The sequence below is a fragment of the Palaemon carinicauda genome, chromosome 5 (assembly GCF_036898095.1).
Source record: "Palaemon carinicauda isolate YSFRI2023 chromosome 5, ASM3689809v2, whole genome shotgun sequence".
In the NCBI taxonomy this organism is placed as follows: domain Eukaryota; kingdom Metazoa; phylum Arthropoda; class Malacostraca; order Decapoda; family Palaemonidae; genus Palaemon; species Palaemon carinicauda.
The window spans coordinates 167,782,001-167,805,693 of record NC_090729.1 but is presented as its reverse complement, the minus strand read 5'-3'; the positions used below and the strand labels follow the sequence as shown (position 1 = coordinate 167,805,693).

The window sequence follows — 23,693 nt, the reverse complement described above, 5'->3', positions numbered from 1 at the left end:
CTTCTTCTTCAAGAGGACTGATTTATGAAGATTTTTATATTGTTATATGGTACAGTGAAAGAACGAACATACATATATACAGATATTTGTAGAACAATGTCAGAAAACACAAGCTAACTGCGAGGACACAAGCTCTCAGATGTTTACGTGAGCGGAGTTTGTATCCGATTAGTCATATGGTGTGCATAATAGACTCATAAAACATTATATATATATATATATATATATATATATATATATATATATATATATATATATATATATATGTGTGTGTGTGTGTGTGTGTGTGTATAATGCGTGAGTATCTAGTTAGATGTAAATAAAAAGATGGCAAGAAGAAAGGAAACTTCAAGCTATTGTTTATCATGTACGAAAGTGTTGTAACTTCTAATGACCAATCACCATGAAATCATAATTCACGATTGCTTGCTGGCCAAGCAGACAGCCATGAATGATAATTTCACTGGATATAAATAACATCATATGTCGTTGTCGTGAATCGCAATTAGCACCTTGCAAGGAAGAAGACTACCTTGCATCTATGAAGAAACTTATGTTACCATGCCTAGGGATCAACCTAGCCTTTCGTAAAAGCTTAAAACATCAAGCAAATAGATTTTTCTCCAAGTTTTAGCATGTTCGTTAAGGAGTGGCACACACAAGAATTAGTGGTGAAATTCAGTTTTGCCACCAGTAGGCCTATTGAACATTGGAGATAATGAGGAAAAGGATATGATAAAAGCTAATAAGAGAAAGGATGCGCAAATTGGTGTAATATTATTCAATCATTCTTGTTTTGTTCTTGCCTACAGATATCATTCTATTTACAAACATTTCTTGATATGAATAATGGACTGCAGAACTCTGTCACATACAAAATATAATCTGAAGGATAAATCTTGTGAATCACTAAACCTTATAATCTTCACATATTTCTTTATTGGTTATCATATAATGCATCACAATTGATTATTATGACAAGCTATGAGAGAGAGAGAGAGAGAGAGAGAGAGAGAGAGAGAGAGAGAGAGAGAGATTATTGGTTAGATTCTTGGTGACAAGTTACCAAATAGTGTTCCCAAAATATCTTGTAAATATTAAAGTAGTTGATTCACTCGTGTATATAGCAATAAGAGAATAAGCATCAGAGCTCGAAATAAGTGTGACTGTAGCAGCATCTATCTAGTTTATACAAATTCCATATGAGCAAGCGGCCAAACGTTCCAGCATTCTTTCCTCCTTGCGGTAAAGCTTCCCCTAAGTCAGTTGATCTGCCACAGAAATCTGATCTTTTACCCGCCTCCCACGGGCATTGATTTCACTTTCACGTTTGCCTCACCTGTTCTTAGGGTAAGAACAGTTTCCTTCTTCTGGTATAGGGTCAGGAAAGCTTATCCTGATGCACAACTTGACAGTGTTGGACCGTTCATAACAAACCGCGATTGTAACTTGGTATTGGTAAGGTACTAGGAAGGCGGCTAATATTTTTGACAAGATCTTGCAGCGTTTAAAAAAGTCTGACGAGACCATATGGACTCTTTCTAACCAATTAAGGTCTTTCAGTAATATCTATATTTTCATGTTTGGTTCCTGTGTTGCTTCAAGCCATAATTACCCTTCTCCTTTGTCAAAATGTTTTGAAAAATTATGAAACGGGAAGAGGGCAATAATGAAACCCCTTTTCCATTGACCTTCTAACTCTTCTTCCAACGGTGCATTCCTTCTGTTCGAAGGTACGTGTTGAGATTCGTTGTAACTTGCGTGCATATATATCTTGAGAGAATTAAGTAAAGACAGGGAATTTATTTTAGTTTATCCTTTTTCCATTTTGTTCCGATCAGTATTTTTCATTGGGTGATCCTGAGACGAAAGGACAGGATTTCCAAAACAGGATTTCGAGTCCCATGACCAACGCTGCTACCAGGAATCCCAAAGCCAGCACGATGAAGGCTGCCTGGAATTAAAAGAAATTTATTTTTAATTTCGATAGATAAGAAAATATTTATTATGATATTTTTTTGTAAAATTTCATGCACTTGACATTTATTCACTATGGATAGGCTATTCATTAGGTAATTAGATGCGTCTGTTATGTTCTTAATTTGCTTAATGCAATAGGTTATTATTATTATTATTATTATTATTATTATTATTATTATTATTATTATTATTATTATTATCATCATCTAATCTACAACCCTAGTTGAAAAAGCAGGATGCTATAACCCCAAGGCCTCCACCAGGAAGAAAATAATCCTATGAGGAAAGGAATCGAGGAAATAAATAAACTACTAGAGGAGTAATAAACAATTAAATAGAATATTTCAAGATCATTATTAACATTCAAATAGATCTTTCATATACGAACTATAAAGAAACAGAAAAAAAACCAAGAGTAAAAAAATAAGATAGCATAGTGTCCTAGAGTGTATTCTCAAGAGGTTGTATCTCAATGGGTGGCTGGTGCCCTAGCCAACCTACCGTTTTCTTTAATTGCATTCACAAATGTAGGCTATGAATATATCATACGTATGCTACACACGGATATACAAACAAGAATAGTAAGTAGATAAATAAGGTTATGTTTTAACGCAGATAAATGTGCACATTTTCCTTCGTTGAACTAAACAGTTGGAAAATAATGAAGGTCTAGTTATCATTATTATTATTATTATTATTTAATAGACGCAAATATTCTTAAGAATCCATTCTAAATAGCCACAAACAGGTAAATTGAACCTTGTCAGTATAAAATCCCAATAACTTTAAAGGAAAAAATATATAGACAACAAGAGAACACGACAAAAGTGATTCATGTAACAAATAATTTGTTTAGTATTTCCCTTCCTGACGACACCGACCTGTAAGTGCCTGATGGTGATGGGTGTAGGTCCGCCGTCGGCCTCCCCGTCCTCCTCAGTGAGCTTCCTCCCCAGGGCCACCCTCAGCACCTGGTCGTCAGCCCACTTCATGATAAGTCCGCCCTCCGTCATGTACGATATCCTGGCAACAAAAAAAATGTGTATGGAAGATCAGTGAATAGTTTATTTTTTTATTCTTTTTTATTTTTTACAAATTATTGTGTGTTGCACAAGGTCGATATAGTTTGTCGCAAGTTAAGAGCATTTGGCCCAAGGTCTTATATCTATAGACCTTGATTAGGCCTATAAGGGCCCGGCCAGATCAAGTGCGGCTAGCGGCGAGGTTAGCGGCAAGAGGTTATGGCGGCAAATTGAAACCTTAGGTATCTTATGTAGGTGGCCAGATAGGAGCCTTATGTATCTTATGTAGGTGGGCAGATAGGAGCCCGCCCACCTACCTACATAAGATACCTAAGGTTTCAATTTGCCGCCATAACCTCTTGCCGCTAACCTCGCCGCTAGCCGCGCTTGGTCTGGCCGAGCCCTAAGCTAAGTTAAGGTGTCACCCTTAATGCGGCAATGAGCCACTGGGAAGAAGAAACAGAAAAATAGTAATGTTTCTTTCTCAATTCTATATAAAACGGAATTTTTTTCTGGAATTATTGAACGAACGTATTGATTGAGGGTTATTTATACTTAAAAGTCGAAATGTACGTACAATAGGAGCAAAAGCAATCGTAAATCTAAAATTAAGTAAAATTCATATAAAATCAAAACTAAACAGTCTGGTAGCCGATAGGCACATTGGATTCTGGTAAATGACTTTGTGATACAAAACTTCAATAAACCCTTAGATGCAGGTGCAACTGAACTGAACTGAAGGTTCTTTGCAAAAGTTTTCAAATCACATTTATTTTATAAAGTCAACAATATTCCATCATACATAATGCAGAATTAAGATCATGAATAATGGAATCTCATGTTTGTCTCATTATAAACGTAAAAAAATATTTGCGTTACATTAGTCTATTTGGAATGTAGCTTGGCCAGAGCACCAGCCACCCATTGATACACTACTGCAAGAGAATTATTGGGTTCTTTGGCTGGCCAGACAGTACTACATTGGATCCCTCACTCTGGTAACGGCTCATTTTGTCTTTGCCTACACATACGCCGAGTAGATTGGCCTATTCTTACCACAGTCTTCTCTGTCCTCATACACCTGACAACACTGAGATTACCAAACAATTCTTCTTCGCTCAAGGGATTAACTACTGCAATGTAATTGTTCAGTGGCTACTTTTCTCTTGGTAATGGTAGAAGAGACTCTAGCTATGGTAAGCCGCACATCTAGGAGAAGTACACTCCTTAATCAAATCATTGTTGTCTAGTCTTGGTAGTGTCTTAGCCTCTGTACCATGGTCTTCCACTCTATTGCTTGAGGGTACACTCGGGTACACGCTGTTCTATCGTATCTCTCTTCCTATTGTTTTTTTTTTTTTTTTTTTTTTTTTTTTTTTTTTTTTTTTTTTTTTTTTTTGTAGTTCATATACGAACGATTAATGTTACTGTTCTTAACATATTCTATTTCGTTTGTTTATTACTTCTCTTGTAGTTTCTTTCTTTGTTTCCTTTCCCCACCGGCCTATTTTTTCCCCTGTTGGAGCCATTGGGCTTATAACATCTTGCTTATTCAACTAGGATTATGGCTTAGCTTGTATCAATAATAATAATAATAATAATAATAATAATAATAATAATAATAATAATAATAATAATAATAATAGCTTTTCATTTGATTATGAAATCTGTTTGCATCTAACCTATCTGCGTGATTGTTCGATAGAGAGATTCATATGAGAGGGGACGGGTCATGAATTAGTATCAGTATTACTCAACAAACTACTGACACTCACATCTAGTCTCATGGGCTGAATCAACAGAATTTATCGTTAGCGCTCAAACACAGTAATAAGACCAAGATGAAAAACTGGGTATATTGGTGAGAGAAGTTTACAGGGCAATGATGGGAAATAAAAAGTAGAGAGCAATGTAGCAACAAAATAAACATGTGAATTGATAAATTAATATGTTAAACTTGGTGCTGTAATTAAGTTACTTGGGATACACTGAACAAGAAAGCAATGACCTCAGATGTACACCTTTCCAGTTTTCTGATTTCCCTAGACTCTGTCTATTCAGTGTGCGGCCACTTACATTTTATTAAACTTTCCCATGAATGGAGTGCCGCTGAAGCAAACGAGTCCGTAACCTTGAGGGCAGAAGGATTCCTTGGCCATATGGAACTTGTTGGCACCTCTCATGGTGGCACGGATACGCGAGTTGAACTGAGCATTCACAAGGATCACTTTATTGGGAATAATCTGCAAAAGATAAAAGTAACTTGCAAAATAGAAATTGTACCTTGGCGTTTTTTTCTTTACCATTATTTTCTCTTAGAATATCGTATGGGTAAACCTTGCAAGTCCACAAGGGTCTCGAGCAAGTGGCAATTGGTCACAATGAAACCGGGGAGTCGCTGGCAAAGACAGTAATGGGATATGAATTGGAAAAATTTCAATGTTTGGGAGACTATTTTGTTTGGTTTTTATCTTTTTCGTACGTCTTAGTCAATATTACTCAGTAATTAATGTTTTTTTTTCTTATTATGCCATTATATATCTCATTTCTGTCATATTAGCAGTATTAGTCTTGTCATGTTATATCAGTTAAGATAATTTTCCTTTGGAATCAAAAGAGATAAAAACTCAGATGTCTTACAGGTGTCAATGTGACATCGATGATTGATAGCGTATTTTGGGCCTTAACACACGGATGTGTAAGGTTCAATTGTGTATATTATTTGGATTTGTTGTTAAAACTTATTAATTTATAAAATGTCAAATTCATGTTTGCTGTTAGAATTGGCTAATGAAAGCCCAGAAAATAATTTTGGTAATAAAGAAAACCATAAACCCCGAATGTATTGATTGGAAAGTTACCAATCCATACATTAATTTCATGCCCCCCCCCCCCTGAAAGTTATTGACATACAATATAATCTGACGGATTGTTAAAGATCGCCAGAAAGTGAACAGTATATTTTAGATAACCATGATTTGGAAACCCTTTATTCAAAATAATCATTTAACATTCTATGGCTGAAAGTACTTGATTTTGACAGAGAACGACAGTTATTTAATTTTGTAAGGAGGATTTTTAAAGTTGTTATACCAGACGTAAGATATCGCACCTGAGTTGGTAAGAGTTTAGCAAAACAAAGTTAATTTAGATAATTAATAATAAAAACAATATATATATATATATATATATATATATATATATATATATATATATATATATATATATATATATATATATATATATATATATATATATATATATATATATATATATATGGAAAATTAGTCTATTTCGAAACACTTTCTTTGACATTGGATACTTTTGTCAAAATGCAGTATCCATTTGGGAGACGTTTTGAATTTTCCCACTAGTAACATATGCTACTCTATTGATGACAGTGGTCCACTTCAGGTGGAAAGTAAACACTTATAGCAAGAAAAATTAATATTTTAATCAATTAATAATCATGAATTCTTATCTATCTGAGTGATCAGATAAATTCTTTAGGCATCACTGGGATATCAGGTAATGTGGACACCTATAAAATCCTCCATTCAAGAAATGTGTAATATAGGTAAAATTACATGTTTAAATACATGACCTAAGAGGTCAATATGGAAGAGGAGCGAGTGTGAGAAATGCCATAGCCATGTCATAACCAGGATGCTAATGCCAAACCTCAGCAATGTAACATTTTTATGAAGAATAAACACAAATACGAATCGTGAGAAAGAGTTGTGTCGCCACCGGATGCAGGTGTCTTCCTATATTAATGTTTAGTTTACATTATGTGTTTAAATGCTGAGATAACTGACTATACGAAATCTGTGATATCGATATTTTAGCCAGTTCTTACTTAGATGTCATACGGAATGGTCATCCGACCAAACCATCTATATTTATAGGTAGTAGGTTGGCCAGGGCACCAGCCGCCCGTTGAGATACTACCACTAGAGAGGTATTGGATCCTTTGACTGACCAGACAGTAATGCATTGGATCCCTCTCTCTGGTCACGGCTTACTTTTTCTTTGCCTACACTTACACAGAATAGTTTGGCCTATTCTTTACATATTCTCGTCTTTCCTCATACACCTGACAACAATGAGATATTTAACACTTCTTCACCCAATTACTGTACTGCAATTTGTTCAGTGTACTTTCCTCTTGGTAAGGGTAGAAGAGACTCTTTAGCTGTGGTAAGCAGCTCTTCTAGGAGAAGGACACTCCAATATTAAACCCCTGTTCTCTAGTCTTGGGTAGTGCCATAGCCTCTGTACCATGGTCTTCCACTGTCTTGGGTTGGAGTTCTCTTGCTTGAGGGTACACTCAGGCACACTATTCTATCTTATTTTTTTTTTCTTCCTCTTGTTTTTTTGAAATGGTGTGTTGGGCAGGCTTAATAGAAGGGCCATGGATGCCTGGTGGTTTATCAAGAGGTTGTCTTTTCCTTTTTCTGATTCTTTTTCTTCTCAAAACCATCCTTACTGTCCTCCCTTCAGTTGAAGTGGCTATCCTGGAGGGTATTTAGCCTTGCATGGTGTATCGGCTCCTCCATGTTGACCAGTTTTTCCGACTTTTTACTATAGTCTATGGGTATCATCAATCACTTTGTTTATAATTCTGTACGTATTGTTTTTGTTATAATTCTTGTTAATCTAGTTTTTAAGTATGATGTCTCTTTTTTAATTCTATTAATTCTTATGCTGTCTGGAGACATTGAGCGAAATCCGGGGCCAGTACGTCCTAGATTTCGTCAATGTCGTCTTTTGTATTGCAATATTCGTGGTCTTCATGCAAATATCCAAGACCTTACAGTTGCGTCCAGACAGTGTGATATTCTTTTGTGCTCAGAAACTTTGGTTTCTAATATGAGGCACTCATCTGAGCTCCTTATAACTGGTTTTAAGAAGCCAATAATGTTGAAACGTGATGCCATCCCTAGGGCCAGGGGAATGGCGGTGTATATTAGGACCGAGTACCCTGCTTCTCATAAGTCCTGCTATCAATGTGGATGTCATGAGATTCAGGTAATAAAAGTTTGTGGCAGGCATAACAACTTTTATTTATGTTCGATCTACCGGAATCCAGACATGGATGATTCTATCTTCGATTGTCTTCTTACCATTATGGCTAAGATACAAGAAGATGATAGAAGGGCTTCTTTTGTCTTTGTTGGTGATTTTAATGCTCACCATAGGGAGTGGTTAAGTTCCATCTCTCCTACCGATCGCCATGGCTTAAGAGCTTTAGACTTTGCCTCTGAATCAGGCTGTGAGCAAATCATAAATGAAGCCACTCACAGGTCTGGTAATTGCTTGGACCTCGTATACACTGACTCCCCTGGCGTTATAACTGGTAAGGTTGGTTCTCCAGTCGGGACATCTGATCATGCCTTGATTTCATTATTAGTGAAGACTGAGCAGCCTGTCCCTGATATATCATATTCTTGTAAAATTTATATGAAATCCCAAGCAGACTGGAATGGGATTTTACATGATCTTTTGTGCTTGAATTGGTCACAATTATATAATAGTGTAGATCCTGTTGTCCCTTTGAATGAGAATCTAGTCAACATAATTGATAGGCGTATCCCTTCTCGTGTGCTAAGGTACCGAGTGAAGGACAAACCGTGGTTCAATGATGATTGTAGACGTGCTTTTTTGGAGAAGCAGGAGGCCTATCAACTTTGGAAGGGTAACAGATCTGATTTGACCTGGAACAACTATACTCAGCTTCGAGCTTTTGCTCAGAGAGTTTATGCCTCAACTGAAAAGGAGTACAATTTAACCATAAAAGAAACACTTTCTGGTACAACTCAGGAACATAAATGGTGGTCTACCCTTAAATCTGCACTCTTTGGTGTAGATGCAACAGTTCCTCCTTTACTTAAACCAGATGGCTCAGTCACTCACTGTCCAAAGGAAAAGGCAACCCTTTTGGCTGATGTTTTTGACAGTAAACAGAGTAATGAAAAACTTGAACTTCCTCATTCCTGTTTTCCTGAGGCTAAACTAACTAGTTTAGCTTTTCGATCTCGTGAGATTAAAGCTCTGTTGATGGACCTTGATGCTTATGGAGGTGTAGACCCTAATGGTATTTTTCCTTTGTTTTTTATAAAGACAGCAGATTTCTTAGCTCCAAAGTTATCTGTTATTTTGCGCAAGTTAGCAAGAAGAGGAGCTTTTAGCACTAGTTGGAGAATTGGTAATGTTACTCCTCTATGTAAATGTGTTTGTGGTAGCTCAAGTCCCACTGATTACCGCCCAATTTCAATAACTCCCATATTATCCAAAGTTTTTGAACGTCTTCTGGCAAAACGTCTTAGTAGGTTTGCTGAAGGTAATTATCTACTCCCTAGTTTGCAATTTGGTTTTCGTAAAGGCCTTGGAGCATGTGATGCCCTTCTTACAATCTCCAATGTAGTACAGAAATCCCTTGATTGTGGTCGGGAAGTTCGTATGATTGGCCTTGATTTTAGTGCTGCCTTTGACCGTGTTAATCATGAATCCCTTGTTTTCAAACTGAAACAGTTGGGAGTGGATGGGTCGTTTCTTAGCATTATTATTGATTTTTTAAGTAATAGATCTCAAAGAGTTGTTGTTGATGGGCACCATAGTGATTATAGAAATGTGATATCCGGTGTTCCACAGGGTAGTGTTCTTGGCCCATTACTTTTTATACTATATACACATGACATGTGGTTTGGCCTAGAAAACAAGCTTGTTGCATATGCAGATGATGCTACTCTCTTTGCATCAATTCCATCCCCTGAATGTAGATCTAGGGTTGGTGAATCCCTTAATAGAGATTTAGCTAGAATTAGTGCATGGTGCAAGTTATGGGGTATGAAGTTGAATCCTAACAAAACTCAAAGTATGATTGTAAGTAGGTCAAGGACGGTGGTTCCTCAACATCCGGATCTCAGTATTGATAATGTTTCTTTAAATATGTATGACTCTTTCAAAATTTTAGGTGTGATTCTCGACAGTAAATTTACTTTTGAGAAACATATAAGGTCTGTGTCTTCTTCAATTTCACAAAAAATAGGCTTATTGAGAAAGTCTTTCAAGATTTTCGGTGATCAATCTATTCTGAAGAAGTGTTTTAATTCTTTCATTCTACCTTGTTTTGACTATTGTTCTCCTGTCTGGTCTTCAGCTGCTGATTCTCATCTTAATTTGTTGGACAGAAACTTACGGTCTATTAAATTTCTTATTCCTGATCTAGATATTAATCTCTGGCACCGTCGTTCAATTAGTTCATTATGCATGTTGCATAAGATTTTTCACAACTCTGACCATCCTTTACATTCAGATCTCCCTGGACAATTCTATCCTGTTCGTAATACTAGGCAGGCAGTTAATTCTAATAGCCAGGCCTTCTCCATCACGAGGCTCAATACTACGCAGTACTCCAGAAGTTTTATTCCAGCTGTGACCAAGTTGTGGAATGATCTTCCTAATCGGGTGGTTGAATCAGTAGAACTTCAGAAGTTCAAAGTTGGAGCAAATGCTTTTTTGTTGACCAGGCGGACATAGTCTTTATATAGTTTATTTAAGACGTATTTGTTTTTGATATTGTTGATAGTTTATTATATGACATGTCTGTTTTGACGTTGTTTCTTATTTTAGAATGATTTATTGTTAATTTGTTCTCTTCGTTTGTTTATTTCCTTATTTCCTTTCCTCACTGGGCTATTTTTCCCTGTTGGAGCCCCTGGGCTTATAGCATCTTGCTTTTCCAACTAGGGTTGTAGCTTGGATAGTAATAATAATAATAATAATAATAATACTCCTGTGATGGAGATGTTAATAACTGTTTTTAAAGGAATAAACGATTTTAAAGTTAACTTACCTAGACTTACTTGAAGATGTAACATACCAAGTCTAATATACAACACATTGAAGATGACATTTGATGGGAGCCCGCATGTGTGTTAATAACAGTATCACACCAATAAATGTACTGCCTAGGAATGACCACAATAATGGTTTCCATTACCACATTTCTTCAGGGTCCCCAAATCCTTCTCTCCTTGTGATATCTTCTTCAAGAGAGGACGAGAGTTTAGAGGAAACTTACCCTGTTAAATCCATCGTCAGGTGCAGGAAAGAAGCTCTGGGACCTGTCTTTATGATTAAACAGCTGCCAAATCTCCTTGTAGATGCCATCTTTGGCTTCCTGTGGACAATAATTCAATTAAAGAAGGTTTTCTTGCTCCATTGCTAACGATATCTCAAAGAAAGAGAAAAGGAACTGACTTTTCTATAGATTAGTAATCTTCACCATGACAAATCTCGTTTTATAACCCTCTTCCATAAAACGGACTTAGTGTCAGGAAAAAAAAACTATCTGAAGCTTTGCAGGCATTGATTATTTGCCTAACCCTTTTTTATACATGAGTATTTGTTACTAGACAAGAGTCCAGATAACAGAGGAGGTTTAGATGTAAACTGGCTGATTCAGTTACCTTGAAAAGCATCTCAAAGCTCGAATCTCTAACTGTACCAACGGTGGCGCCCTTTTTCACAGCATCAGGCAAATCGGTCAGGTAATCAATGGGCTTCTCGAAGGCTGGGGTTACCAGCACAGCTGTTAGTGTCCCGGAGTACAATACTGAAAACATAAAACAAATATGTAAGGCTGAAAATGAATATGAGTAAAACTAAGATAATGTTCAATGAAAATGCAGAGACAACAAATAAGGTTTCTGGACGAACCTCCAGAGATTGTAAATGAATATAGCCTACGTAGCCTACTAGGACAGGCAGTAAGTGTTTCCCTAGAACATGAGACCAAAATTAAAAGGAGGATAAACATGGGATAGAGAGCTTTTGGTAAACAAAATTAGATTTTGAAATTCAAAATGCCACTTTCTCTCAAAAGAAAAGCACTTAATTAGATAGTCTTACCACTATTAACTTATGCATCGGAAACTTCGAGCCTTACTAAAGCATTAATACATAAGCTAGTTACAACTCAAAGAGCAATGGAAAGAATAATGAGGGGAATAGCAAGAAAGAGGAATATGGATATGAGAGCAAATAAAGTAGAAGATATTTTAACGTGCAAAAAAAAAAAAAGAAAAAAAAAAAGATCATAGACAGGACATATAATGAGAAAGAAAGATCATAGATAGACATTAAGTACAACAGATTGTGAAAAAAAGTAAAGTAAGAAAGAGAAGGCGATGAATTTGCGAACCAAGAAAATTTACGGGTATAGACTGACACAGAAAGACCATAAACAGACGTCAGTGGGAGGACATGTCTGAGGCATTTGTTCTGCAGTGGACCAGTTACAGACTATACACACACACACACACATATATATATATATATATATATATATATATATATATATATATATATATATATATATATATATATATATGTGTGTGTGTGTGTGTGTGTGTGTGTGTGTGCTCATCAAAGGTCAGTACGTGTACTTTTTATATAAATATAATCATGTATAGATAAGCTTTTATGTGAAAGGTTTATAACAAAAATATTTGGTATTTTAGATACAGTTGTGAATTAAGCGAATATAATCAATATAGCCTATACGAGAATACGAATATACATTATTTTCATATTATATAACACTTACCGAGTACGTTAAAGCAGAATAGGTACCACCCGAAAAAGGTGAACTTATGAGCCCAGAAATCATCAGAAAGACCGTTATTCTGAACCACGAGACTTCTGAATAAATTGAAGGAAGAGTCCTGCAGGTTATAGTGCGGTCCTGTGTCCTTTCCCAGTAACCTCCTCAAAAACCAAGTTTCCAGAGAAACCACTGGGCCGATGGCCAAGGCTGAGATCACGATGCACAGCCAGACCTGAGAGATTTTTTATTTGAAATAAAAAAGAAAACTCATTATGAATCTGCTGCCAGCGCTAGTGGCATCACTTGAATGGCAGGCCTATTATTATTTTTTTCCTTAATAGAGAGAGGTGAAGCCTAATGTAAGGAAATAAAGTAAAATATGAATTAAAACCTGATATCAAATGAATGGAAAGTGTCTAAATACTATGCACCATTAAGAGAGCACTTAAATTAGAACTGGATGGTCTTAGCTTAGAAACTTTGCCATAGCCTAGGTTTAAACATTCATGTTTTATGCTAGAAAGCTAAATACGTCACTTGAGATGACCCAGCAACCACAAATAGAGGCAAATGGAAACAAATGAGTTGAACAATCAGTGATCTGGTGAATTGAAGGGGGTAATAAAGTTGGTGGATGTCTGGGTGTTTAAAAGAGACTGCAAAAACCTGAATTTGGACTTTCTTGATAACGATTTTGAAATTCTTAGTGAGTGCAAAACACACGCAAATAATTTTAACATTAAAGGATTTCAATTATTTTCATGCAACATAACGAGTAAATACTATTATACTTTACCATTGGGGAAAAAGGCGAGAAAGCCGCAAAGGCCTTGTTTTTCTCAGCAGGAGCAGTTGAGACTAGCGTCAACGATTCCATGAAATAAGGCCTAGTGAAGTCAATCACGGTTTCTCGTAAAGCTGAAGAGAGTATTTGTTCAAGGTTAATGCAGCAAAATTCACTAAATATATTTAGACTACTAAAAAGTAACAAACGTCCATATTTTTTGGTATCTTCTAGAATCTTGTCTCCATATTGGAAGTTGTGGGACCTTGTTGGCAATCAAGATTTGTACAAAGTGCAAGGTCTTCGAAACTCTAACTGGAATTTTGAAGCGTCATTAAATATCCAGATGTCTTTTATATTTCATATTTCTCTTTTTTAGCAAAATATCTTCAAATTCTCATATTTGACGGTTTATGTGTTTAGATTGCTTTTAATTTTCATTTGCATAATTTCTTCATAGAGATGTCCTGATGAAAACCGTTAGTATCTGGCGAAACAGCTGTCGCGAAAAGTTGAATAAATGGTGCAGCACAGTTACACACTCTTTTCATCTAGCCTTGAAGACAAGAAAAGATACAAATATCTAGAATAAGATCATTGATGCCACAAGTGCTTCAGCATAATGTATATATATATATATATATATATATATATATATATATATATATATATATATATATATATATATATATACTGTATATATATATATATATATATATATATATATAAAGTATATATATATATATATATATATATATATATATATATATATATATATATATATATATATAATTTCTTACATTGAACACGTTTTATTGCCTTCTGCTGCACATATTAACAGATTTAAAGGCAATTAGAATTATCTGTATATGTAGAATCTAGTGGCTTTGGAAAAGTGTAAATTTGTCCATAACTCACAAATTGGCTTTTATGATCGACGCCTATTTATTCACAATGTATCTTGCCTAATGTACTACAGCTCCATTCTTGCCGCCATTGGCCAACATGCAGAGATTGTGTCACCTCTGTCCTATTAAACTCTACAGTTCTTTCACGAGATTGCCGGCTTATATTTTACACAAATGCATGAACTACCTGACCTAAACTTTGAAAAAAATGTCAAATGATGAAGCCAGAGCGAGTGGTAGAGTGACACTTATCTCAGATGTAGCCTAGGCCTACCTGTGACGGTGATTTCGCAGATGGCGATGTGGGCGTTCCTCCTGGCCACTTCCCCGATCATTCCAGTTATTGTTCCGTCTGGAAGGGGACCTCCCCACTTCCCGTCTGCTGGTTTCACGACTCTGTACCTGAAGGGACACAGAAGAGCAATTCCTTTCAACGTGAACCCTGAGTAAAAACCTAATTTCAAAGAGTAGGCCTACAGTGCTAATGTAAACAGGGACAGATACTGTTCGGTGTAGACGACGTCTTACAATAACATACGAAGTCCATGTACTCAAAAGTCCTCTTTAAAAAGAATAACAGATATTAAGTTAGGCGCAATGAAAATACAAACGGGAAAAACTCACGTGAAGTTGAGAGCGCCTCCGAGAGCGTCCATAACGTTGATGTCGATTCCCGAATCTGGAATGTAAGTCCCGTTCTCGAATTCCTTCATTCCAAAGAACGGGCTGTTGTTGTTAGCCGTCACGGTCAGTTCTCGTCCTCCGAAGTCCGAGTAAGTGTCATCCAAATCTTGAAATAATTCAAAGGATACTTTTCTCTCCTTCTTGTCATTAGGACTCCACGAACCGACTTCTTCCAAACTGATTCGAAATTAAATAAAAAAAATACTTTTTGTTAATCATTAGGTACGATTCTTACTTATTTAAATACTCTGATTGAAAGTAACATTTTAGCTTGTGCCAAATATCACATTCTTTAGCCGCTGATATATACGATGAAATTTCCACACGATATCAAAAGCGCTGGAAGGTGGAATGCTGGAAATTGGAAACACTTTTTGCTGAAAGAAAAACTATTGCTGTTTATTTTATCCAGACATATATATATATATATATATATATATATATATATATATATATATATATATATATATATATATATATATATATATATATATATATATATATATATATATATATATATATATATATATATATATATATATATATATATATATATTTCATATATATATATATATATATATATATATATATATATATATATATATAATTGCAAACTCTTAAACGATATTCCTTACAAATAACTTGATCGAACTCCTATTGGAACCTTGATTTCTTGTTAAAATATTCAATGATAATAGTAATCCAAACAATGCTATAACCGTAGTCTTTAGTCCTTAGTATCGCAAGGAGAGTCAGTGTTGGGTAGCTCATCATAGTTTAAACAAATATATTTCAAGGAAAATAAATTAATACAAGTAGATACATTTAAAGAAGATAAATCAATACAAGAAAATACATTTTAAAGAATATAAAGCAATACAAGTAAATGCATTTCAAAGAAAATAAACTAACACAAGTAAATACATTCAAAAGAATATAAACCAATCCAAATAAATACATCGCAAAGAAAATAACCTAATTCAAGTAAATACATCTCAACAAAAATAAACTAATCCAAGGAAATACATTTCAAATAAAATAAACTAATCCAAGCAAATACATTTCAACGAAAATAACCTAATACAAGTAAATACATTTCAATAAGAATAAACTAATCCAAGGAAATACATTTCAAAGAAATAAACTACGATGCGCAATGCAATCTGACCTGATTTTCCCATCCTTGGGTATCGTTGACTTCCGAAATGTGTATTGACCCGATTTCCTTATTTGAACGAGAAGGACCTGCAAAAGGAGTCTTGGTTCCAGGAAATGGTACAAAATGATTTTTTCTTCATTCATGTTTATTGAAGCATATTATACACCTCTCTCTCTCTCTCTCTCTCTCTCTCTCTCTCTCTCTCTCTCTCTCTCTCTCTCTCTCTCTCTCTCTCTCTCTATATATATATATATATATATATATATATATATATATATATATATATATATATATATATATATATATATATATTATGTGTCTTTATTTATATACACACATATACATACATACATATATATATATATATATATATATATATATATATATATATATATATATATATATATATATATATATATACATAAATAGATACATAGATAGATATACTGTATATATACATAAATAGTGTTATAAGCCCAGGGGCTCCAACAGGGAAAATAGCCCATTGAGGAAAGCAAACAAGGAAAAATAATATATTTTAAGAACAGTAACAACATTAAAATGGAGGTATTTTTCACAAAGTGTTTGTTCCTGATCCACGACCCAAGTGAGAGTGTGGCAAACACCTTTCATCTACTTTCTTTCGCTGACATAATCTTGTGTTAAGGGAAAGTGCTTGATCTTAAAGAAAATGTATGCATATATGTGTGTGCGTATGTATGTGTGAAAAATACATTTCCCTTATTTGAAATTCTTTTGTGTAAGTTCAGTTTTCCGATCCGATTTTATTTATTTACCCAACACAGGAATGATTAGAACTTCTTTTTAATCCTCATTTTAAGAATAGAAATCCTACAGACATCCTCCGACGACTCCTTCTAGGGAAGGAGACTTTCCTTTCTTCTTTCCTTATTTATTTCCTTCTTTCCTTCCTTTCTTCCTTTCTTCTTTCCTTATATATTTCCTTCTTTCCTTCCTCCTCCCCCCCATTGCTTAACTCACCGCAGATCCTTCCCTGACAAGGTCCAGGATGACCTTGGACACTCCTTCTTCCCAGGTCAGGATGATCCACCAGTTCGAAGGATTCTCCAGGTTCTCGGCAGCGACCTGCATTTACCATCAAGGAATGAAACGTGTTTCAGATCATTTAAGTGCTTGAAATTGCAGAGAGAGAGAGAGAGAGAGAGAGAGAGAGATAATTTATATAAGGCTATATTTCTTTATCCTCTTTATGTTTTACTTTATTTCCTAATGATATTATGCTCTTGGAAATTCAAGGCTTCCTAATTTGTATTTCTCAAATAATCTCCGCTTAATATTGTTGGTATAAGATTATGAGTTTTGATGAGGATAATTATTAGTAATGCATAATTGCAACTACTACGGTTGTAATAATAATAATAATAATAATAATAATAATAATAATAATAATAATAATAATCATCATCGTCATCATCATAATAATAATAATAATAATAATAATAATAATAATAATAATAATAATAAACACCAGCAAGATTAATTTGTGTCACCTTTTGGAAAACCTGGGCAACATTCGGCCTCGAACAGAGGAGGAGGATGTGCCGCCTCCCGACCTGGCTCCCCGTCAGCGGCGCCCTTAAGACCTCCACGAAGTCCTCCAGGTTATCGGAGTATTCTATCACTGCGACCTTCGTCCCGCTGCTCGAGTAGGACTTCAAAAGGTCGTCCAGACCTGGAAAGATTCGTTTCATTTCCTGATATTTCTGGAATTTGGGGGATATGGCTCAGCGCTGGGACCGGGGAGGTCATGCAACAGCGAGATAGTCATAAGGAGGGGGGGGGGGGGATCTCTCAGTGGTAATATGAAGTCAAATTTAAAAGTGGTTGATTAGCCAGATGGAAATACCACTAAAAAAAAGAGGGAGAGTGAAAGTCTAAAAAGTGGGTGCAGTTAGGGGCCGAGGAGATGCTTCAAAGACCCTTCAATAGTGCTTACAGTGCACCGTGTAGCGTGTGCTGAAGGCACTAAACGCCCCCCCCCCCTCCCTCCCGCTTTAAGGGTACGAGCTTTAGAATAATTTTCCCAAATCCGTTTTGCCAGACTTTTTAAATTGGTAGCTTTGATTTTCCAAAGTTAATTATTATAAGCTTCGGAAATCTTTTTCTCTCTCTCCGTATTCCCTAACGATTATATCCAATAATTCAATGAGCAGGTTTATTACTTTTAAGGGGGATGAAACCCATCAGTATTTTTCCTTTCATTTCATTTCCGTTTTGCTTAATTATTAAGGATGAGGTAGATTAGAGTGGGCCTACTAAATTTCCCATTTCATCGGCCTAATCATTTAAAAGCAAATATCATGTCAGGATGCCAGAAAACCTCAAATCAATGAATCATACGTTCCCTTTATCTTTGACAAATCATAAAAGCTTTTTACAATAGTCCTCTGAGGAAGGCTGTTGATCTGTTTTATTGTGTATTTCTTACTGTTAATGCTAGGCTTAGAGAGAGAGAGAGAGATTTGCCTTAATTTTTGTATTTGTCTTTTTAGCGTCCTCTTGAAATTTAGCTGTTTCAAAGAAATTTTATGAAGAGAGGATTTCCAAGCAAAGGATGATTTTATTTCGATGTGCATTCAAGTCCAAACGTGGTGTTATTATCATCATTATTATCAACTAATTAAGGTATGCACTTTCGGAGTGATTCCATAAAGTGGCTGGGATCGAATGAAGCCAGTCGTCTGATTGTGTGGGACGCGAGTGGCGATGAAAGTTAGGAAATAAGAATAAAACTCAAACATGTTAAAACAAAGAAAACGGACAGAATGTTTCACTGATTTCAGAATCTTCCCTGTATGATAAAGAGCAAGTTTCTGGATATATATATATATATATATATATATATATATATATATATATATATATATATATATATATATGGATATATATATATATATAATATATATATATATATATATATATATATATATATATATATACGGTCAGCCAAGCTCTTCACGCTCCCCCCCCCCCCCCCCCGAGTAGAAAAGGGAGTACTCACATCCTGGTTAGAGGGGTGTGCGCGTGGATGAATATCTATTTGAATATTTAGCTGCAATTTTTTGACGGGTAGCGTACACTAGTCTTCTGTAACTTACATGATAGGCAAAATGAAATCAGCCCTCAATAGATAAATAAAGATGAAAGTAAATGAGGAATTAGGGAGAAATGGAAAAATTCCAATGCCATATAAAATAAGTGAAGGAAAATGGGACTTGATCACTCTCAAAACTTCAAGAAAAAGGCAGAATGCTAATCCCGCATCAACAAAATATTATTAAGACCCTTGAGAATTTTCCATAAGTTTTCCATGCTGTAGCATGAAACTTCCGGAATTCAGTTATGGAAAGGAAATGAAATGAACATATTTCAAACCTTTGTAATCTCCATCGTAGAGAAGATATAACTGATGAGCAGGCGACTGTGAAAGAAGGAAGCTGAGGAACTGTGTCATCGTGTCCGGTATAATCGTTGCCTCTACAGTGGTTGTGGAAATCTGTGTCATCGTGTTGAACATCACCGTTTTCTCTGTGCTGTTAGAGAGGATTTGGGCTATTACACATATAATAGGTATTGGATCTTTTGATCCAAGAAGCAGAAGGTGATATCTACCTGGAAGGAACATTGAGGGAGTCAAATAAAAGGGGAAAGCAAAATGAGGAATTCAAATATCAAACTCAGACTAGAAATAGGAAACAAACTAATAAGACTGCTAACTTTCTTCAGATATATAGACTTATTGAAATTGCTGTTCGTTCGGTAAGTAAAAGTTGACATAAGAATATGGTACAGGTGAAGTAAAGACTAGGGTCTGAGATCAGAAAAACACACACATATAAAAATATATGCAAAAAATGCAGCCGTTTCTAGGCGACTGCAGGACAAAGGCCTCAGTCATGTCATTTCATGTCTGGGGTTTGGATATTTAATCACCACTCTGGCCATTGCGGATTGGTGATGGTGGGATACTTTAGTCAGATTGCTCACAGCAACCCAGTATAGGTAACCCAGATTAGTAAATTTATATACCTTCTGAGTGCCAATACCTTAACGGGGTGAAAAGGTTTGGATACCGCCATGATCAGCAAAGTTGTACTAGTCAGGGACATCCATGCTACGTTGGGTTGCTGTGAGTGATCAGACTAGTTTTCCACCATCACTAATCTGCAATGGCCAGCATGGTGATGAAATGGCCAAACGCCAAACATGGATAAAACATATCTAAGGCCTTCATCCTGCAGTGGACTAGAAATGCCCCCATGCAGCCTTGCCGTGTCTTCTAGCTAACCCGCAGTGCAGGACTGCACGTACCAGATGCGCCCAGACGAACATAATATTTCCCCTTTGATAGGAAATTTCTACAATTGAGGGAAGCCTCTTACGTCTGATGGACGAGTGTGCTGTGTTTAACAAAGCTGCTCTCGACAAAAGGCCATGTTGGGTCGGACGGTGGTAAAATGTCCGGAGTTTTGATATACGAGGGCAAGAGCCATGACCATGATTTGAATTTCCAAATTATCCTGCCAGACTATTGACTCCTGAAACCCCTGGACCAACGTAGCTACTCCGGTCTCGCATACCAACCGCCCAGATTATACACAATTTCATTGACAATTTACGTAAAATACCCTTACGTTTGACGTATTAGGTTGCTAACTATCAATAAACCTTCTTACGAAAGCATATAAGGAAAGGCGTTCTTTGGTTCATCACATCTTTTATGCACTTCAAGGCTCAATTCTATGTAATTGCTGATATCTTTCTGGCAGCAAAATAATATACAAAATCTGAAAAAAAAAAATGAAAATTAAAGACCATTATTACTGAAGCAATCTAGTGGTGATAAGAATAGATTTGTAATAAGTATAATGTACCCAAACGTGTCTTAGAATTCTCGCGTTTTTTTTATTCATATTTTGCATTATCTCAGTTCAGTCATTGTACGAATATTTAGTTTTTAGAGAATACAAGATACAGTACCTCTGGCCATTTTACGGACACAATACTGTACTTGAGTCTTTTGAATATAACTTATTTGACTTCGTTAACACTCATACCCCAGAAATATAGAACAGTCCTGAAACTTGCAACAAAGCTTAACCGTTTGGTGTAGGAGGCAATAGCTAAAAATGTTGTGTACCAAATGAATAAGTACTTTATTGTATAGAATTGCATTTCAGACTCCCAAGGCCAGGTGTGAATTTCTTAAAATTAATTAAAAAAAATAAGCTTAGTACATGCTGTTTATCTAATAAATCTAATCAAACTGGACAACAGACTGTTCTTCTTCATGTTAAAAAAAATCTGAACTTCAGTGTGATGATCTCACCTGAGGTCGAAGGATGAAGATGAACTGGAATTCTGGTCTTCTGAGAGATTCAGCATTTTCATCTCTTTTGTTCCATTTACCAAAAAGGCAGATGCCAATCCTATTAGCAAGCCTGAAAAAAAAAATAGAACAAATAATTGTTAATTTAATGCAAAAAAAATTGGATATTAATTGGCATAGGACTGAAAAATACCATGGAGGTTTACAGTAATTTCAATGAAATACGTAAAACTGCAAAAACTAATGTTTCTCAAGATGCACTTAGTCTCTTAATTTTCCCATCTTCAACACTAAATTAGCATAGTAGAACTAAGCATTATTTTAGTGAGCAAGTTCTCAAGTTTGAACAACAGATTCAAGAGGTTTTCAGAGATTTTGTAAGTTTCTAAACTTCATTTAGATTCTGGCGGAAGCTTAGTTTCAGGTGGAAAATTTAATCCACAATATAATGAAACAGTTCATACAACCAAGTCATGTAAGAATTATTACAATGTCTTAAATTATTGGTAAAGGCTTTGTAAAGAGAAATACATATGCTGTAATCCAACTGTCAGTACATCTTTATTATCAATATGATCGGGGCAACTTCAAAGCAAGAGACACAAAGCTATTACAATATTTCAGAAGTCTTTGGGATTAACCATACTCACTCTCTCTCTCTCTCTCTCTCTCTCTCTCTCTCTCTCTCTCTCTCTCTGGTAATTTTACCGACAGTGTTCTACTGTACCCAATGCAGTAAAAATGGGCCTATAGGTGCCACATCTCCATACATCAATGGCCCTCTCTCTCTCTCTCTCTCTCTCTCTCTCTCTCTCTCTCTCAAATTCTTTCAGCTTGTTCCTTCTAACACTCGCTCGTTTACACAGTCATATTACTGTTTTTCTAACTAATATTATCCCAATTATCTTCCATTTATAATCATACTTTTCATTCATGATGTCGCCCTGGCTATGACTCAAGTGCTGTGCTCTACTTCAAATGGAATGAGTGGTAAATGAACTAGAAAACTCCCATTATAAATGTTACTAAGATTAGTAAAAAAAATGTATAGATGGGCGAAGATATTACTTGACCATACAGTATATAAAAGAACATATTCTCCAGGTCTTTTAAATAAAAATCTTTTCCAAGTAACGTGACCTAATATAACATTCTATGTCTTGAAGGAAGAAGCTATTCTAACGAGGCACTTTGGTTGCGGGCGTCAGAGGAATGTCAAAATGCGCATGTGCACAATATTCAAAATCTGAACAGGCATTATTTCTTTATCTTTATTAGCTCTCAACGACTCATGAATTAATTATGAGTGAAATATGGCATCACAACTTCCAAAGTGTTTTTATAGAATAGAAATAGTAAAGTAGTGCACTCTACTGTATTGCACCAATATGCGCCTAATGACAGCCTTTTTTTTTTTTTTTTTCACAGCTCCACTTCAGGATACAATGGCGTCCTATATGAAGAATAGCTGTTCTCCAGCTATGCCATTCATTTTATGCATTTATGAATGCATGGTTTTACAATTTTCTGAAGCCACAGGCGAGAGGATATCTCGTCAGGTTTTTTTTTTTTTTTTTTTTTTTTTTCGAAGTCGTGTTCACATCATATCATTAACCATCAACAATTTCAACTTAATGAGAGTGCTGCTTACGGTAAGATCTTAAAGATTTCCTTTAAATTCGATATTTAATCATGAGCATATAAGTATTGCAAAATATTTTTTCGTGTTGCGCATTGATATAATGGCGTGTACTGTTACACGTTAAGAAGTTCAATAGCTTGAAAAAAGTAAGTTTGTGTGGCTGTTTTGTTTTTCAAAATCCTGACCCTTAAAGCAGGATATAAAGTACCCCTCATTCATTATTTTCCTCTTCGCCTTTATTCATAAGAGTACAATTTTTTTTTTTCTTAGATTTCGGTCACGAAAGTCCATGACTCTCTTCACAAAATATGAGTAAAATGTAATTTTACCTTTTTTTACTTTATGGCTTCATCTTAAAAAACTAATGTTTATGGGGATATCGATGAAAGCAACCGATTATTAGGTACAAGTGACACTGTGTATGAAGATGTGATGAAAATGCCGGGAAGTTTTTGTTACGTGTTACGTGTGTGCTACTTTTAAAAAAAACGACACCGATATTCTTCCTCATTTTATATACATACACATAC

General features: G+C 35.4%; 2 protein-coding genes across 3 annotated transcripts in view; both read right to left on the bottom strand.

Annotated features, from left to right (window-relative positions):
• Positions 1-639: 639 nt before the first annotated feature.
• Positions 640-16,225, bottom strand: LOC137640654 (glutamate receptor ionotropic, delta-1-like). Its single transcript, XM_068373154.1, has 10 exons — positions 16,160-16,225; positions 14,932-15,168; positions 14,582-14,709; positions 13,412-13,533; positions 12,616-12,847; positions 11,477-11,622; positions 11,089-11,187; positions 5,079-5,245; positions 2,862-3,003; positions 640-1,954 (listed from the first exon to the last, which is right to left on the bottom strand). Exons 2-10 carry the CDS (start codon positions 15,018-15,020, stop codon positions 1,838-1,840), a joined length of 1,242 nt encoding a protein of 413 aa, XP_068229255.1. The 5' UTR covers positions 15,021-15,168; positions 16,160-16,225; the 3' UTR covers positions 640-1,837.
• A 3,276-nt stretch (positions 16,226-19,501) lies between these two features.
• Positions 19,502-23,693, bottom strand: part of LOC137640653 (uncharacterized) — a 13,536-nt gene continuing 9,344 nt past the window's right edge. Inside the window, exons 2-3 of one of the 2 annotated variants that reach the window (XM_068373152.1) lie at positions 21,522-21,633; positions 19,502-19,725 (exon numbers count right to left, since the gene is read on the bottom strand). In XM_068373152.1, coding sequence (XP_068229253.1) covers positions 19,533-19,725; positions 21,522-21,633 — 305 coding nt within the window. In that variant the 3' untranslated portion in view covers positions 19,502-19,532. Of the gene's footprint in view, positions 19,726-20,566; positions 20,980-21,521; positions 21,634-23,693 lie in introns of those variants that run through there. The other variant, XM_068373153.1, reaches the window with a different exon arrangement.

Bases quoted from the DNA above. Each gene is read 5' to 3' on its own strand.
- LOC137640654 (XM_068373154.1), bottom strand. From the start codon at position 15,020: ATGAAGGAATTCGAGAACGGGACTTACATTCCAGATTCGGGAATCGAC. The intron at 5,246-11,088 runs GTAAGTTTCCTC...TATCTTTTGCAG, and splicing joins CTGACGATGGATTTAACAGG to ATTATTCCCAATAAAGTGAT. The intron at 3,004-5,078 runs GTAAGTGGCCGC...TTTTGTTGCCAG, and splicing joins ATGGGAAAGTTTAATAAAAT to GATATCGTACATGACGGAGG.